The sequence below is a fragment of the Elaeis guineensis genome, chromosome 4 (genome assembly GCF_000442705.2).
Source record: "Elaeis guineensis isolate ETL-2024a chromosome 4, EG11, whole genome shotgun sequence".
NCBI lineage: Eukaryota > Viridiplantae > Streptophyta > Magnoliopsida > Arecales > Arecaceae > Elaeis > Elaeis guineensis.
In genome coordinates this window covers 24,153,460-24,173,221 of record NC_025996.2, presented here as the reverse complement: position 1 = coordinate 24,173,221, position 19,762 = coordinate 24,153,460, and the positions used below count along the sequence as shown (strand labels likewise).

Here is a 19,762-nt window from a genome sequence, read left to right as displayed (position 1 = left end):
AGATATTGTCACTCAATAAAATAAAATTTTTAAACAAACATCATCGTTAAGAATTAAGATAAAGATCCCAACACATTAAAAAAAATAAATTATTAAATAAATCATTTAGAATTTAAAGTTAATCAACATAAAATTAAATTGATAAATAACATCATAAATCTAATATTATTTTTTAATATATTAATATATTAATATAAATAATATCTTAATCAAAATGACGCCATTTTATTAAAATCGATATATTTCTGTTTGAGAATGATTTTATTTACTAACAAATCTGAATCAATTTAAATTTAATTTTATATATCAAAAATCAATCAAATTAAATTTAATAAAATTTTAAATCAAATTGTACGGTCTGTTCGATTATGTTTGAGAATGATTTTATTTATCGTTAAATTTGAATCAATTTAAATTTATGTTTTATATATTAAAAATTAATTAAATAAAATAAAATAAATTTTTAAATCAAACTAAACATGCAGTTTGATGTGGTTTTATCGATTTGATTGATTTAAGTTCGGTTTTTGCTCATCCCTGGCTCACGAGTTTGCCAATTGGCCTTGAAAGCTGGGAAATTGTTTTTTTTAAAAGCAAAAAAATAAAAACAAACAATGCACCGGGTTGGAAGCGTAAGCAACCTATTCATTTTTGTCCCCGGACAAGTCAGTCCGCACTCGGTTCGGGTTGAATTCTTCGTACAAACGACTGATTGATGTTATTTCAAGACTTCTACCGTTGGATCACGTATCGCACAGCTCTCAAAGCACTCCTCAGATGTTCATTCACGATTGCACAGGTCTCGGATAGACTGTTGCTCTATCCGACGGTGCATTCGCGCGAAGGAAGGTGGATCCTTCGTTGGTTTGCAAGATACAACCCCTGCCAGTCCCAATCAGCCGGGGGCCCACACACAACCGTCCGCCCTCCAGGCCAGTGTCCAAAAGCCGAAGAAAAGCTGCAAACCCAGATGCTGACCAAACCCCTCTCCCCCTCTTCTCCTCTCATCATCTTCCCTTTCTCCTTCTCTGTCATTAGGCGAATAACGTTGATCGTTCTCCTGCTTGTTAGATAGTGAAGGAGAAAAGAGAAAGAAATAAAGGGGATGGCGCAAGAGTCGTGCTGCGGGCTGATGTTCTGGGTGTATCTGCTGATATGCGTGGCGTTGGTGATGTTCGCGGGTTTGATGTCCGGCCTCACCCTCGGCCTTATGTCCCTCAGCCTTATGGACCTGGAGGTCCTCGTCAAGGCCGGCCAGCCCAAGGACCAGAAGAGCGCCGGTAGTCCACCACTACTAGTCTTCTTTCTCTCCTGTCACTGCAGCCAGCTCTACCCTTTATTCTTCCTTCATCTCATCTTCTCCATGCGTTTGTGCTTTTGGGTGCAGCCAAGATTCTGCCCGTCGTCAAGAATCAGCATCTCCTTCTCTGCACCCTTCTCATCGGCAACTCCCTGGCCATGGAGGTTCCACCCTCGCTCTCGTCCTTTTCTTGGATTATTAGGTTTGGGGATTTTGATGCTGTATATAACCTTTTGGTCATTTGCAGGCTTTGCCCATATTTCTTGATTCTTTGGTTCCGGCGTGGGGGGCAATCCTGATATCCGTGACCCTTATCTTGGCTTTTGGTGAGGTAATTTCTCGAATGTTTGCTCACATATTTCGGAGGGTTGGAACTTTTGGGACTGGAGATCAGTTTCTTGACGGGAGCATATTTGCTTTTCGTTAACCTACAGAGGGGGGATATTTGATTTGCTTTCTTGTTGGTTTTCAAGATAATTCCGCAAGCTGTGTGTTCGCGCTATGGTTTGAGTGTGGGAGCCAAATTGGCCGGGGTTGTTCGAGTGCTTTTGTTGGTCTTCTTCCCCGTATCGTATCCTATTAGTAAGGTAACTTGCTTTGGTTGGTTCGGAATGAGCAATCATGCATTTGAAAATTTTTATGGCTGATTTAATTCATTATCTTCTGCAACCTCTGCGACAGTGGAAGTTTGTAAATTTTTTTGGCTGATTTAATTCATTATCTTCTGCAACCTCTGCGACAGTTGAAGTTTGTGGCATTGTACTAGGGTCTACTCTTTGAATAACATCAACTGATGGAGACCTTGATCAAACATGAACACCATGTGAAATTACAACCGAATTCTGGAAAGATATAATATTTGAAATTTACCTTTTAATTTTGAAGTGCTGGAAGTGCATGCTTGTTTCAGGCGAAAACAAACTACATATGAACCACACATATGCCCCTGCCATCCTCAACCCACCTGACACATGATACATGCTCCCGTGCAATAGTAAACGTTCATATGCAAAATGATGGGCTATTTTAGTAATTCAGAGTACTTATTTGTCTAACATATGCAAATGTATTTTAGTAATTAAGGACATACATGACTTTAAATTGTGTTTAAAACATAGAGTAAGGTTTATTAACCCAAGAATTGGGAAAAAGAAGTTTGGAATTAATGGGACTTTATCTTCCCATGCCTGTCCTTCTTCACAGTCTTGGAAGTGATGATTAACTCACTTTCCTTGGCTATATGACATTAAATCACATCCGACAATTTTGTGAAGAATGATTGTAGTACCATAAGTAATGGCTTATTTGGAAATGTTCAAGATGAAGATCTGCTAACAATTACTTATTATTACTTAGATTTTGTCAGACAGACATACAATATATATTGATGCCCGCCCTGTGCATTTTACAGCATTATGAAAAAGTTTTTTCCTATACACAGGAATTGCTACACTGAAAGCATCATCATACTTAGGATGTCAATTTAGACAGTACCTCACTGTAAGGTGTGACAATACTTAAAAGCAGCATCTATTTTGATCATAACCATTTTCATGGTTTTCTATCAGTCACAGCCTTCACTGGGCTTCATGTTCTCAAAGTTGCTAAGAATTTCTTAGGCTTGCTTCTGTTGTTTACTTGTTCCAATTTTAAGGATGGAGTCCTTTTCTTTTAAGTGCAAAACATACTTGCCGTAATCTTCAGACTGTCTATTACTTATTTGGGTTAAATATATCTCATGAAAAGCATGTATTGTTTGTTATTGCCGGTACCAGGTCATCTTTTTTTTTTTGGAGGGGCCATTTCCTGTTTTTCCATAATTCTGAAAATCATATGCCCATGGGTCCCACTTGACCCAGATTAATCATTAATGCAAACATGCATGCTAAGAGAAATCTTAACGAGTTCATCCTAAAATACTTGTCTTTGTCCAGTCTTTCTATTTTTTTTTATGCTTCTCTAGAACTGATACTTGATGTTTTAATATTGATGCTGTTGACAGCTGTTGGACTGGATTCTGGGAAAAGGGCACTTTGCGCTAATGAGGAGGGCGGAGTTGAAGACGCTGGTGGATATGCATGGAAATGAGGTTGGCTTTATCTCATACTGCTTACTATTTGTCAAGCGTTTTACCAAGAAAAAAAATTATTTATAGCAAGACCTATTAATACTGGATACTTTAGTGTGCATAATCCATTTATCTAATGTATCATATGATTCGACATGACTGGTAATCTATTATGAGTCTGCTTAGGTCCACACACATATTTATGGTGACTTGCATAGTTACATAATTTAAAAGGTCAAGAGAAGTTTATAATCATTAGGCACAAGCCTCTATGCATCCAGAAGCTAATGAATGTGAAATCCTGAAACCATTGGAATCTCCAATTTTATATGCAAACGGTAGTATATGTTTTATGAATTGAGACATGCGACTGGAATGAACTTGCCAAATAGAAATAGAAGGGTGGTCTTGATAAAATAAAGACATATCTTTCATCTAAATTGTTGTGAAAAGAAATGAAAAAGGTTTTCCAAACTGATAACCTTATGAATAGAAGAAAGAAGTTGTGTATATTTTGATGCTTATGTATTTCAGAAGAAAGATAACAGTAGCTTTGACTAAGGGTGTATGAAAACTAAACCAATAACTAGAGGTGGCTTATCTTGTGCAATCTTGAGACAAAATCAGACAAAGCTAACATGCGACACCATAATAGTGTCACACCATCAAGATGAGATCCCAGTATTGAGCTTTTGCAGTGTTACCATTGAAACAGAATATTCTGTGGAAGAAAAATCTTGATGCATTTGTGAAATCATTTATCAATTAAAGCGATGTGACACCATTGGCTTTTTCAAATATGCGAGTTTCATATTGTTATTTTATGTGTGGGAAGTTGTAAAATTTGGGGGGATTTATGCTATAGGTTGAGATATTGCTTTCACCAGTAAAGTTACTTCCAATGATAGCATGGAATTGATTTCCGGGTTCTTGATTGTAGCTTTGGTAATCTAACAATTTCATCCTTTTCAAATAATTACAACTGAATCAGTTGCTTTGTTTCCTTGTCCTGTCTCCAGCAAGTTTTGTTCAATAAGTATATCACAAAAATTTATTCATCACCAACTTTTGAATAAGTCTCTGGATCTTGTCCAGAAATTGATGGTGTTTAGCCTGGACACCCTGTGGTCTCAAGGAAGTCCGTTCATGTCTTATATCCCTCATTTTCTTATTGCTTCTGTCTAATGATAAATAGTGCCTAGATAAACTGATCTATCTCATTTTGTTATGGATCTTCTTAAACCTTCTATGTTGCCGTGTGACTCTTTATCTACCTTTTCTGTACAATTCTTAGGTCTAGTTGTGGTGATTTTGGCCCACTTTTTGGCACCTTTGTCACTCTACCTCTTCTTATAATCTCATCTGTCTTTAATTTGTTACTTGAGGATCCTTAACAGATTTATGCTGCCTTTTTGGTTTTATTTTTGTTATTATCTTCTATTATTAATTATTTTCAGAGTTTTATTACATCACGTTTCTCCTTTTTTAGTCCCATGTGGTTCATCAAGTTTTCGGCATTTGGTCTCTATGCTTCTTCTTCCTAATTGGCTTTCTACATGTTTGGTTCATTGTCTACATTCTATGATCCATCATATTTCAACCTGCAATCATGGAAACTCAACAACATCGTGATGATGGATACAACTATTCATGTTGATCTAAAGGGATGTGGCATGTGAGAAATGGTGTATAATTACCATGACTGCCTGCAGCTTTAGATTGGATAGTCAATTCTATCTTCATTGTTTATCTGCACCATCTTTGATCATACTAATTTTGTCATCTGAAACTCTTCATAATACCATATATAAATCTGATTTATGTCAAACTTGCTTTTCCCTCCACTAATGTTTTGTTTGTGACTTCTGTCAAATATTTCATATTTTAACATGGTGACACATAAGATCCAATTACGAATGCATAGATGAATATAAGTAATGGTTTTGCGATTAAGGGTATTTCATGCTTTGTCAATAAATCAAATTCAGCAGCAGAGAGTGCTCTTCTAATCTGCTTCTTTGAAGTTTTTGGATCTCCAAAGTTACACATATTAATTTTATTAAGTCTTATCATGTTTTATAATGTTATATATGCTGGATTTACATGTGCTGCATGTTTATGGGGGCTACAACCTATAGTAACTGTGTCCATATATGTAAGTATGTATGATATCTATAGATGGACTTGGATGCATACGTGCAGAAACCCATGTGCATGCATGTAAATCATATGTATAAGGAGTACTGGCAGAGATTTAATCAGAACAAAATACATAATAGACCATTGAAAGTTGGGATCCACAATGTTAACATGATTTTAACATGTGAAATGTCTTTTGGATAACTATGATCATGGAGACTTGTCCCAATTCCTAATGTCCAACTATTCCTGTTAGGGGCTACCTATGGTGTTATTGCAAGCTTTTCCAATTTTTTTTTTCACAACTTCCATCTGGTTAGCTTTAGTGCTCCTCTTCTTTCTAGAACCTTTACCACAAATTTGTGCACCTTTTCTTGCTAGAGCCTCCTCAAGTTTTCATTCTGCATGCCCCTAACAGAAATCAATCAATTTAAATTTTTAAGACTTATTATAAGACAACAATTTGATCAATTTTTGGTATAGAAGTATTTGAACCCACTCAATGCTGGTTGATAAATATTTGAACTTGGAAGCTTGTATGCCACGATCAGTTGTGTTGGTTCTTGGTTTACTTGGCTCACCATTGCTTATTAACAAAAGTTGCATTCAACAACTTATTCCTTGTTTGTTGTGAGTGACTTTTATCTTATTTTTTTGAGATTAAGAATCTAATCTTTTGAAGGCTGAAAATCTTGTGCTTTCTCAGGAAAGGCGCATGGCTGTATCAGATGATCCTTTTTTTGGTCGAACTGTTTCTTTTCACCACCTATATTTTTAGAAAAAGAACTATAGTACATCAATACATACTTCGTAGCTTAGAAATTGTGTTATCTATGGTTTGCTAAATTTTTCACTTAGATGTTTTATCAGCTTTGGATGCTCCTACCTGTATCATGCTACATTGGCATAAGTGATTAATGGGTTAGGCAACCCTCATGGAGTTAATTTCCTATCACAACTGTTTCGATATTTCATGGATTAGTTATTTGTCTGCAACCAGCTTAAATTGTTTCTGTATATATGATGTTTTAAATGTAAGACTAGGAACAAGAATGATGCAGGAAGGCTTGAGTTGAAAGTCTTATTAAAGTTGTCCAATGGAATGATGCCATTGAGGAAAATATTTAAATAGAGACTTAGAAATTGCATGTCACTATTATGGTATTACCATTACTAGTCCTCCTCTTCTTGTACACTATATAAAATATAAATGCATGAGATCAACTTGTTATACGTTAGGTTCATGCACTCACAAACTATTTTATGTTGTAGAGAATTGTCTATGCATGTGTGCATGCATGAGAGTCTGTGCTTATTTTTCTTCTAATAAATGGTGGGGGTTCTTAATCCCTCACACATTTCCAGGAAAAAAAAATTGTATGTGCTTACATATAGTAAGGTGATAAATGAACAATAAAATGCGAATATACCATAGAATGGTTTGATCTTAACTGCAGTGTATCTGAAACAGCTTATGATGCTAATGTTTAATTTTCTTGGTGTGCAGGCAGGAAAGGGTGGAGAGTTGACTCATGATGAAACCACAATTATTACTGGAGCATTGGAGATGACCCAAAAGACTGCAAGAGATGCTATGACGAAAATATCCGATACCTTTTCCCTCGACATAAACTCTAAGCTTGATATGTCTGTGTTTTTGACGTGTTAGCATAAAATTGGCTGTTACATCTGTTCATACTATTGACATTTATCTATCTTTAGGTACACTATGGGATTAATAATGACTAAAGGGCATAGTCGTGTGCCCATTTACTCTGGGAGCCCAACAAATATTATTGGCCTTATTTTGGTGAGTAAGATAGCTAGCTAATGAATATGTAAAATTAGTAAATGCTTTGATTTTGAAATAAAATTTAAGAACAATATCATTTTGTAATATGAAGAAGTCTATAATAGATCAGTGATAGTGTAAATATGTACATTATTTTTTTAACTATTATGCATCTCTTTTCCAATGAAAACTTTAAAAGTGAAATAATTATGCAATCTCTTTTCTGGTTATATCTGGTAGCATTTTAGTATGTAAATAATCGTTCTATATAGCATATAGTGAAATCCCTGGGGCTCACCACTCTTCTTGTCAAAGAATGTAGTTTTTGAGAAGAACTATAAGTTGAGGAGGCTTCCCACATGGATTGAGTGGACTTCTACTACCAATATGTTAAACCCTTTGAATTGGTTCTTTGTTCCTAACTTAGGCAACTTTAGGCAAAAATAGCTTGTTGGACCGAATTGGTTTTTTGTTCCCAACTTAGGCAACTTTAGGCAAAAATAGCTTGTTGGACCTGCCAATGAGACCTAGAAAGCCAGCCTTACTCATCACAGTTAAGCTCATGTAAGCAGGTAACATTTGCCAACTTTTCCTAGATTTATGAAGGGATTCAGCATAGAAGTAGGATGATGGTCTGAAGCAAGGATTGTCGTATCGGGTTGAACCGCCCGGTACGGGACGTGCCGAACCGTCCCGACGGAGAACCGAGACGGTTCCGGCATGCAAAACGGCACATGCCGGTGTCGGAGAAGAAAAAGAGAAAAAGAGAGAGAAATAGAGAGAGAGAGGGAGGGAGGAAGAAAAAGAGGGAGGAGAATCCGTCGGAGGGGCCATCGGAGAACAGCCGTGGCCGTCGGGCGGCGGAAAGCACTCCCGCGGCTCCGCACGGGGAACAGGGGCGATCCGCCCCTGTTTCTCGGGGTTTTTTTTTAAAAAATCCTTTTCAAAGTGAAGTCGGCATGGGTTTTGCCGGCTTCACTTAAGTGAAGCTTAAGTGAAGCCGGTATGGGTTTTGCCGACTTCACTTTGAAAAGGGTTTTTTAAAAAAAAGCCCCGAAAAATGGGCGGATCGCCCCTGTTCCCCGCACGGAGCCACGGGAGCGCTTTCCGCCGCTCGACGGCCACGGCTGCCCTCCGGCGGCCCCTCCGGTGGATTCTCCTCTCTCTTTTTCTTCCTCCGTCCCCCTCTCTCTCTATTTCTCTTTCTTTCTCTCTTTTTCTTCCCCGGTTCGTTCGTGTTTTTCTTCGTCGGTTCGTCTTGGTTCGGAACGGAACAGAAGCGTGCCGTACCGTACCGCCGGCCGGCCGATCCGGCCACGGGTACCGGTTCCGCCAACCTTGGTCTGAAGCTTTGGATAAGATGTTTGAATTTTTCTAGGCCTACAAAGAATCTTGGCAGAGAAGGAACATGATGGTTGATAGAACGGGTGATAGCTTTCAATGAAGTTTTTACCCTTATTTTACTTAAGTAGAGTCTAACATGCATGTTTGGGTTATTTTGAGTTAAGGATTCAAATATTAGGTACACTAGCCCGTTTTTATGCCTGTGTACTGTGTCAGCTAGAAATCAATAGTCGGTGCCTCCTTGAGACCAATGCATGGGAAAATTGGCATGAGCTTCCTCGAACCAGCCCTTGATCAACTTATATCGCTCAGCATCAAGCCCAAAGCTGTTTTGCACCTTTCTTTTGCTTATTTTTTCTTTTTTTTTGGCTTCTGAATATTTAATTCGTCAATTATGGCCCATCTAGCTTGAATAATGGTTAAAACAATTGCAATAGAAAAGCAAAAAAAATCAAGACTGAAAATGGTCATGCCACAAGGTGCACTGGTTGATGTAGCTGTGACAGTAGGTATGCTGTGTCAGGGTATTACGTATCAGTGACAAGTATGGACCTATACCTTGATTTTTAATTTTCAGGAGATAATATTTCTTTTGTAATTTTTCAACTCAAAACTATGTTTTTGGCCATAAATTTATACTATTTTCAGTTCTGTCATATTTATAGTTGTATTACTATTATGTAGACTTTGCATAATTGTTCAGTGCATGTGGTACAGTGTAGATTAGTAGTTCTGTTGTATATGATACAACTATGTTATAAAGTGGGGAAACGTGTTCACATGATACATCAAATGAGAGATGTCAAAAGTAAGTATAAACAGCTGGTAGTAGTCTTTGCCCCCTCTGCAGTATGAACAACTGCAGCCTTGATGGCTAGGCCTGAAATTGGTAAACTGAATTTCTTATTCTTTATTTGCATGCTCTAGATTCTTTTAGTTGATGTCATTTTGGTAGTATTGCATTCTGACTATTTATCTTCGTTTCAGGTTAAGAATCTGATCACTTGCCGACCTGAAGATGAGGGCCCCATTAGAAACGTTACCATCAGAAAAATTCCTAGGTATGCTTTTACTTTTCTACACATAAGTCATATATATATATATATATAGCTTAAGCAAGAAAATTGCTTTGCTCTATTTTGTTTTGTAAACAGCAAGATGCATAGTGGAGGACAATGTTAAAATTACTTCTTGAGCATATTAAAAAAGTCATACTTAAGGCCACCAAAATGGAAAAAAGTAATATATCAAGAACAAACCTGTGGCGGCCAGCAATAGATTAGGCTTTAGAGCAAGGTTTGCCATCTCGATACCGGATCCCGTACCGGTAAAATTCTGCTGTAATGTCGGTATGCAGTTCGGTAGTGTCACTACGCTCTGAAACGACGTACCTACGAGATCGGTATGGTATGGTATGCCCCGTATTGGGCGGTATAGGACAGTATGGGATTCCATGCTTTAGAGTGTTAACCTTTGAAAAGGAGGTGATAATTGAATGCTGGTCGGGTGATGATATGCTAAGAAGGTCATTGTGGTAGAAAAACTTATCGCAGGCCAATATATGCTTATCTTGCATATGTGATTTTCTGGATGGACCAGTTGATACACTGATTTGTGGGATTACAGAGCCTAAAAAACAATTTTATTTGCAATCGCTGGTCATAGCATGGCATTTTATCATTTTTAGATGTTATATATTGGACTTGGTTCCTACTTCCTGCTTCTATGATTATTAGAAAGAATGGAGAGGCTAAAACTTTATCATCTTGGTAATATTGTCAACCTTGCAACAGTATAAATTGCAAGGCCTTGTTTCAACAGAAGGGAATGAGCTTGTGACTTATACATTCTATCTGTTTATTAATTAAAGAACATGGAGGGAAACTTATCTCGATAATTAAATATCTTCCATCTAGGCCTGACAAGTTCTTGACTCGAGAGAATTTGCTTCAAAGACTATGTTTCCCTCAGAATATTGGAAGTAGAAACACAACAAGGATCGTGTCTGAGAAAGATATACCTCTTCTGGGGATGAGCTGGTCTTTTGCCTATTGCATATTGTATATGATGAAACCAAGTCATAAACTTAAATATGATTCAAAAAGATACTATTGAGTAATAACAAATGTGACAAGTTCAGAAGATAAAACTATGTACCTCACAATGAAATGGTGAGAAAATGCGCACCACATAATATGATATTCATACGTTAGGTATGGCGAGAGATCATATTGGCATAGCATCATCTTAGGCTTTTGAACTTTGTTGTGGTAACAATTGATGTAGGACAGCTTAGAGATTAGGAATAAAGCACATGATTAACACTTGGAGCATGTGATTAAGTAATACTTGGCCAGGTTTCTGGTCAAGATGACTCAGTTATCTCAACTAAAGTGATCATTTACACTCGAAGCTCTTGATTCATGTCATTCAAAAGCTTGACCTACAATTGTATCAATGATCTATTAAAATATTAGGGTTTTGAAGTTTTAATATGAAATGCCTTACACAAAAAGAGGTTTTTCCTGATAAATTCAGACCATAGACATATTCCAGTGTTGATACAATTTCTTTGTATCAGATTCCAGTTATTTTTCTCTTCATATGCTTCACATAATATTGTCTCATGACACATCACTCTGCCAGGGTATATGATGACCTTCCTCTCTATGACATACTGAATGAATTTCAAAAGGGCCACAGTCACATGGCTGTGGTTGTTAAGCGCAATAAGGATATTGGATCAACAACAGAAAAAAGCAAGAGCAATATTTTAGAGAATAGAATGAACCAGAATAGGAAACATGCGCCAGCTGATGGTATTCCTGGTATGAATTATGACATCACACATTCTTATAGTTGGCATAATTGAATTATTGCTCATAACTGAAATGTTATGTATTCGATCCCTTTTTATGTGGAACCGCTTGTGCATAGTGAAAAACTAGTAATCTGTGTCGACAAGGTAGTGATTACTGATTTTCCAGGAGATGGATCTCAATTAGTTTTGACTGGGCATTTGGGTGTCATTACAAGAGCATCCCCTGTGAATAGTAATGTCCCCGATAGTCAGAGTCATGTGAAACGAAGCAACATGGAGAAACATGGAGAGGTGCGTTCACAATTGAAGAAGTCGGAGCGAGGACGGCATGACAATATTCTTGATGTTAATTTGGATCCCCTTCCAAGCTATTCAGTTGATGAAGAAGTGATTGGAATTATAACAATGGAAGATGTTATGGAGGAATTGCTACAGGTTGAAAATCTTTTAGTGGACAATATTTCTAATGATTTTTAAGACTAACCATGATAATATATGCTTTATGTGGAAACTGATTGCTCCTATCATGATATATGTAAACATTTTTTATACATCGTGTGTGCTTACATAACTGGCATTAACTGGATGTGTAGATCTCCTGTTTCTGTTTGATATGCATTGTTGATCTGATTCTTTACACTATATTCCTGATTATTGGGTCAATAATTATGTAAATAAAGATGTAGATCCACCTTTAGGAGCTCCTATTGCAATAATTACAAAATTTAGTTATACTGGCTTTTTAGTAGAGCAAGTAGAGACATGCATGAATCAATATAAGGTGTATATAAGGTGAAGAAGAAAATCTATTTAAAACAGTCTCCAGTATAGTGTGGAGGCCATGCTTTTCCACTTGAAGATTACTAATGATATAGTAATAGATTTAGCTTTTCGTAATTTAAGGTAAGATCTCTTTCACCCTGACATGCAGATGCACATACTGACATACATACATATTGCTCTAAGCATGGCATAATATTCTTTGAATTGTTCTCATTAACAGCTCTGCACAATGATGATATAAGTATACTGAATTTCTTTCAACTTCCAATTAAGTTATCTTGGTATATATATATATATATATATATATCAGTTGAATTATTATGTGATACATGCAGTTTTTGCTTTTCTTTCTTTTGTAAATCCAGAAACTATAGTTTGTTGAGTGCACCTAATTTTTGATTCATGAAACTGAATTTAGCAATAAATGTATGTCTTCAAACCAAGGTTCGCCATGCCGGTATCGGAGCCTGGACCGGTCAGCTAGTGGTATGGTTTGGTACGCTCTCATGCCATTTTGTACCAGGCTCGAACCGACGTAGAGAAAGGCGAAGGGAGAAGGAAAGAGAGAAAAAGAGAGGGGGGAGGGAAGGAGAGGGGGAGAGAGAGCCTCTAGAGGCCACCGGAGGGCCTTTGCTCGACGAGGAGGGGGGAGGGAGAAGGAAAGAGAGGAAAAAAGAGAGAGGGAGAGGGGAGGAGGGAAGGAGAGGGGACAGGGAGAGAGAGCCTTCAGAGGTCTGCCTAGGTCGCTGGAGGGCTGAGGCTTCTGATTGAAATATGGGCAATGCCCCTGTTCTCATTGAAATAGGGCGTTGTCAACTTCACCTGCTATCATGAAAAAAAAGGATAATGGAGCAGGGGCATCTGCCCTCCAGCAGCCTTGGCAAGCCTCTAGAGGCTCTTTCTTTCTCTCTCCTCTCTTTTCCTCCTCTCTCTCTCTCTCTCTCCCCCCCCCCTTCTGCCTCCCCTCCTTATCGTTGGCCCTCCAGCAAATGCAAAGGTCCTTTAGCGGCCTCGGTGGGCCACCAGAGGCTCTTTCTCCGTCTCCCCCCCCTCTCTTCCTCTCTTTCCTCTCCCCCTTTCCTTGCCGGTGTTTTGTCTCGAATGCCAGAATCATCCTGGTCAGCTGTTGGTATGGTTATGGGGCAGTTCGGCAAACCTTGGTTCAAACTACATCAAAATATTTCAAACATGAACTGAACCAGCTTTTCTTTTAATGAGGTAATTGGGTTTCCATAAAGATGACTATTTGTTGCATTATTTCAAACATGAATGGAACGAGATTTTTTAGATAAAGTAATCAAGTTTCCAAAAGATGTTCTAATTTTGACATGCTTGACTCATCATTGGTTTCTTACACTCTGATGCTACCAGAAATTAAAATGCACATAATTTGAATTAACGGGTCAGTATACATTCAAAATATAGATACTTGTTGAAACACAAATACGGCAATGTTCAGGTATCATGACTTTGCTGCTTCTTGAAATGCATGACTCGATGGATGCTTATACATTTGAGTTGGATGGCTTATTGGAAATCTAACTTAAAGCACAATCCAAGAGCAACTTTTCTACAAGCCGATCACTAAAGGTGCTGGAAAGTAGTTTTAAGCCTGATCATGAAAACTGATTTCGACTTTTGAGTTATGTTTTGGGTTTCTTTTTTCTTTCTTTTTTTTTTTTGGCTTAAAGCAATTATTTTTTCTTAGGTTAAGTAACTGAACCAATATATGGAGGGGAGTGTGTTGTGATTTTATCATTTTATTTGTTGAATTCTTAATTCTCATCCTGGTGGATTACACGTGATTCTGTTCTCTTTTGTTTTTTCTTCTTCCTATTTCTTCCTTCCATCTCCTCTGTCCCATAACTTGCCTGCTTCACCAGTGGATTCCGTCATCTGGTCTTAATGCGAAAGGAAACAAGTTCTCTCAAGATTACTGTGTCAGTGAATGCATATTGATAAGCTGGGATGATGTACAGAAGAAGACTTTGAGACTCATTAAGAAGGTTTCTAAGATAGAGCTAGATTTCCTTGTTGTTTGTGTTTCGATGTTCAGGCTGCATTCTTTGGCCTAGCCTTTGCCTCCTTTGATCTATCTTTATAATGGGGCAATACCTTTTACTTTCTTCTCTATCTTTTTCCTTGAAACTAAACCGAGATCTAATTTAAGTAGAACATGATATTATCTTATTTTGCCTGCAGCTGACATTGGAAGGTTTTAAACGGTTTCTTCCAGATCGTTTATAATATTTCTAAGTTGAATTTATTGCCTCTTCAACCTGATCTATGTTCTTCTCTTTACAAGGAATTTTTGTTTTGTTTTGTTTTTGTTTTTGTAAGCTGTAACTAGATTCCATGGATTACATGAACATAAACAACATTATTTAGTATAATAAGTATCGCAACCTAGGATGCCACTAAAAAAGGCTAATTGAAAAATTATTAATTGGGGTCCTTGGCCCTACTTAAAAACTCATGATCTTCCCAATGCATAGCAATGTGGGAATAAACATATGCCCGCACAGGTCCTCACTCTCATCATTTAAGCCTTGATATCCTCTTTAGCGAGGAGTCTAATCAGAAATAGAAACACTAAGATTGGCTTGTAATTGTAAGTGCCTTGTGCTGCAATGTCCCCTAGTCCACATGGGCTGTGAGCCAAGTTGGCTTTGAGATCATTTGTAACAATCTAGGACCTCATCAAGAAGGTAAGCCAAAAAGTTATTAATAGAGGTCTTTGGCCCCTGTTTAAATACCCAAGATCTCCTTAATGCACAATTGAAGTGGGACTAGCCACATGCCTGCATGGGTCCTTATTATGCATGAGCAATATACGATTGTCAAGTTTGACGTTGATTGAGGAAGACTGTCTTTTTGTCTATAGCTTTAGATTGTTTTGATTAATGATTGAGAATCTTTGATGATCTTGAGTTCAGAGAGTGAAGAAGTTCCGCATGACAAAGCAAATGTTACAGGAGAAAAATCAATTGATTTTCTGAGTTTACTTCCTTTGAAATACATAACTCAATTCCTTTTGTCTGTTAAATGCATGGAACACTCTATGGAAAATAGACAGCTACCTTGAGCCTCATGACTTACTAGTTGTAGAATTTGCAGATGTCTTATGTTGCTATGTGTGTTGAGAAAATTTAGGAGTAATGTAATCAAGCCAGGGATCCACATATTGTCCATCTTCTACAGAATTTAAGAGATCGATGTTGGGCAGGCCACCTTAGCAAATTGTTGACACATGCATTAATTATTTTAGTTAGTAATGTCTATGAGTGATCTACTTGGTCAGTGCAAGATCATCTTCCTAACCAATTTTCTATCCTTGTTCTTTTATTTATTGATTACTCTTGGGTCCAATTTCAATATGTAACAATATTATTTTTCTACTTTATACCAGGGCATCCATATCCACAATCTAAAATAATTTTCTGTAAATTTAGATAATGAACTTCTCTGTCATACCATGTTGTAGAGAATATGTGGACTTATTTGAGACAGTACTTTGATTTCTCACATGGGAAAAGCTAGTGATGCTTTTAACAACGTATCTGATATATGATAGAGCAAGATGGGTGGAATTCCAAGATATTCAACATGTATTACAAATTTACCCGTAAGAATCACATAATATGATTCTTTTAGTAGTATATGGTTACACTAGATTAGACTGCAGTTTGAGAGGACCCGAAACTTGATTGACATGACAATAATTGTAAAAACTGGACTGGACTGGCCGGTTTGATTGGAAAACCAGTGAACTGGACCTGTGGCAGGTCTGGTTTTTACCCGGGACTGCAGTTGTGTTCAGTCTAGCTAGAAACCGCTGAACCAGCCATTTTTCTTAAAAAAGGTGAGCAGGTCCAAACCGAGTTCAAAAAAGTAACTAAAATGCATTTAAAACCGGATTCAAACCAGTGTCTGTTGAGAGCTTTGCCAGCCATTCGGCCATTGGAATAGTGTTTGAGTCAGTATGACCGTGATACTTAAAAATATTTATGGCAGAACTATTATAATTACATTATGATATTTCAATAATAATTTCTTTCCATAAAAAATAAAACTCTTTGCTCTTCATTTGATTCTTCTGAATATTTTGAAAAAGCTTAATAGATTCCACACAAATTTCTATATTATATATTTTTAGTAAATTTAAAATAAATTAATCATCATCATTTTCTATTTATAATGCATTAAACATTAATATGAAATATAGATCTATGTTATGTAAGGTGTACTTTTTAAATAAACAATGCATCACTTATTATGCATATTTTTCTAATATTGTAGCTATTTTTATTATTTTTCAAATATAAGCCAGTCTGACTAATTGACCCTGCAGTCGGACTACTGATGCGGTGACATGGACCCTTGACTGGGTCAGTCACCAGTTTGGTTTTAATAACTGTAGTCATGAGTCCATGACTGTTAACTTGCGTCAATCACCAAATGACGTTGATGGGCCAGAAGCATCACCCAAAGAAATTAGCTGTTCTCAACAGAGAGGATTCAAGAGAATAGCTAATAGGGAGAAAGTTAACAACACGAGGTATTTGTTCTTTGGTTTGGATTTTTGCACTTTTTAGAAATTTACTATGAAGTATGTGGCTATTCATGATTATTCTTTGATTTTTATATCCATGAGTTTTCATTTAATAAAGTAATTATAGTTTACTTTTTCAAGCAGGGATAAAACAGGAGATATACTATTAGAAATTAAGTTGATTTTGGAAGAAACTATTGGTGTGGTTACAATATTGACCCTTACTCAGATTGCGCTTAAAATCAGATTGGATGAATTTGGGATCCTTCACACAAACGTAGAAAATTTGAAAAGTAAGATTTTTGGTGATGGTCATATTGGTTATGGAGAGATGTTATTTGGTTATGAAGTCAATGCAGTTGCTTTCTTGGAGCTTGTTGTGAAGTAGACCAGGACGGTTTGCTACTTGTATCTGTTTCTGCAACAGTGAAATAGGATTTTTCACTTACAGAAGTTGGCAGGTCAACTTGCAAGAATGATTGGACCATGATATGAAGTCAGAAGATAATCTGCTGTTTTTATCATCCGACTTTTATGTTATGATCAATTGGGTATCTTGTTTCATCGGCTTTCAGGTTACTGGCATCCTTGGTCTCCATTGGGCTGATTTTCGGAAAAGGATCCATGCTGGATTCCTTAATTTTAAGATATTTATATTTCTCATTTGCATGCTTTCTCTCAAGTGTGTCGCTACAGGTATAGGTATGCCTGAGGTCGTGCATGCATATTTATTGCTTTGTGCAATTACAGCCACACATTAACGGCCTACAGATTCTGCAATTTTTTTTTATCATTTCATATCTTTTGAAATTGAATCCCACCAAATTGATTTAGATAGCACGAGTTCATGAAGTCCTCCTTTTATTTTGTGATTGGCGAGTGTTTCTCATTATGCTTATTAAAATTCATATGTTATACTATATTTATATCAATCTTAGCATGCTAAAGCTAACACTTCAATTGGAATTATCTTTGAAGGAAGAAATATTGGATGAAACAGATGAGTATGTTGATGTCCACAACAAGTAAGCCACAACCATGTGAATTCTCTGTTTTGCTGCAAAATTTCTTATTGCTTTCAAAGTGCTTAATGTTTCCTTTTTAGGATCAAAATAAACATGTTACCACCAAGAAGATCATCACCAAGATCTCCGGGAGCTGCATATATCTCTCATTTGGCACGACGAACGCCAACAGCTTCTCCCCTTTCTCCCTATCATCATACTTCCATGTCACACTCACCGGTTTCTCCAAATGTTCAAGCTGATGGTCCAACATCAACCGTTTCAAATTCTCTTGGAAAGTCATCTCCAAGTTCACCAGCTAATCGTGTAGGTCTAAGCCACAATTCACCTGCTTCAAATCGAGTAAGTGGAATACTCTTCAGCTTTGCTTTGCAGTGTGTCATTCTTCCTGAATGTCTGAGAGCTTTGATTGTTGATGCTGCTACTTTACTGGAACCTTTTTATACTATGGAACTATTTATTCAGTCATTTTGATTACTGCATTTTTTTCACTCTTTTAGTTGTCTGATATCTATGTCATCATTCTTTGTCTCTGCTCTATTTTTGGTTACTTTTGCCTCTGTTCTCTACTCTGCAATTAACCTAGATTATTGCTAGTTATCATGCACGGAGTATTTCAGAAAAGGAATAGAAATGTTGGTTCTGTTGTGGCAATATAAGAAAACTGGAAAGGTTTCTGACCTTCTCTTTGGCATGCTGCAACTGGAAACGTGCTAGTCTTACCACGACTACTACTAATAACCTGTAGGTGTATTCCAAACACATATTAGTTGAATTGTTGTAAACCTTTAATTTCTCGTTTCTGTTTACAACCTTCCAAATTCACCAATGGAAGATAGGGTACTGTTTTTTCTTTAAAAAAGGGTACTTTACTGAATAAAAAACATCGTGTAGTCAGTATGTGGCTAGTTATAATTATAATTAGTTTTCATGACTTTCTTGAATGATGGTTGCATTTGTATGGCAGTACAATAACAATGTTACTTGAGATTGACTTTGATGAACAGCACCCTACTACTTTCTTGATTAGTTCTTATTGGTACCTTGATCAACAATGCTTGTTTTTCCACGTGTTTGATTAACTTTGCTGCAAATTAGCAGGTCTCAAGAAAATCATACGAGAAGCTACAAAAAAATGGGGAGAGCAAGGATTGATTGCATGCGCCGGCAAGCTGAAAATCATTCAGTTATGAGTACATGGAGGTTATCATGGTGATATTATGTGGATCAATAGTTTTGGAATCCCTTTCAGATATTAATCTTATCACGTGATGTAGTATGTCTATTGATTATTGCTTTTGTATATAGCAGGCGTTGAAATATCAGTCCAATATAATGTTTTCACCATTTTAAATGTTTCTCATGACAACTTATGATAATTTTACTTTATGGGAAATGGGAAGAAGGAAAACATAGATTGTAAATTGTGTTTGAGAATGTCTCAATCATATCTTCAATTATGACAATTGTAGTGTCACCCTGCAAGTGGCTTGATCATTGCTGTTTATGTTCCAAGTATTTACTGAATAATAATGTTTACTCTCAGGGGTTTGCGGTGAGATGGCACGGTCAAAGACGTGCATGTCACTACCATGTTAGAAATATCACAATGATCATTATCATCATCATTCTGATTGAGTTTTAACAACAGCGCCAAGGGCACAAACGGTAGTTTGATTGCCTTGTCAACCTTAATCCAAGTTTCTCGTGCATGACTCTGCCTTATTTGGTCTTTTCACTGTTGAAGTTTAACCAAACTGTTAAGATATGGATCAGATGTATATCTACCATTTTCGCATATGCGTTTTATTATCATGCTATAAGGATATAATTTAAAGCTAAATTTCAATATTTATTATTGGTCAGTGAATACAGAAATGGGTTGGATACAAGTAAGAATGGCGATGAAATGAAGCAGGATGGCATTCCTTGCCAACT

General features: G+C 36.9%; 2 protein-coding genes across 3 annotated transcripts; both read left to right on the top strand.

Annotated features, from left to right (window-relative positions):
* The first annotated feature begins 970 nt into the window (after positions 1–970).
* On the top strand, positions 971–19,290 carry LOC105043323 (DUF21 domain-containing protein At5g52790). Of its 2 annotated transcripts, XM_010920829.3 has the most exons (13): positions 972–1,280; positions 1,388–1,464; positions 1,548–1,631; positions 1,774–1,887; positions 3,303–3,389; positions 7,015–7,154; positions 7,230–7,317; positions 9,631–9,704; positions 11,290–11,471; positions 11,631–11,899; positions 17,778–17,824; positions 17,905–18,166; positions 18,926–19,290. In XM_010920829.3, the coding sequence occupies exons 1-13, from the start codon at positions 1,106–1,108 to the stop codon at positions 18,977–18,979; spliced, it is 1,653 nt and encodes a 550-aa protein (XP_010919131.1). In that variant the 5' UTR covers positions 972–1,105; the 3' UTR covers positions 18,980–19,290. The 2 variants fall into 2 exon arrangements, with proteins under 2 accessions (XP_073111974.1, XP_010919131.1); XM_073255873.1 differs by lacking the exons at positions 11,631–11,899; positions 18,926–19,290 and having other exon boundaries at positions 971–1,280; positions 17,905–18,097.
* On the top strand, positions 11,906–17,825 carry LOC140857206 (uncharacterized). Its single transcript, XM_073255874.1, has 3 exons — positions 11,906–13,465; positions 16,599–16,805; positions 16,944–17,825. The coding sequence occupies exons 1-3, from the start codon at positions 13,461–13,463 to the stop codon at positions 17,185–17,187; spliced, it is 456 nt and encodes a 151-aa protein (XP_073111975.1). The 5' UTR covers positions 11,906–13,460; the 3' UTR covers positions 17,188–17,825.
* Positions 19,291–19,762: the final 472 nt, after the last annotated feature.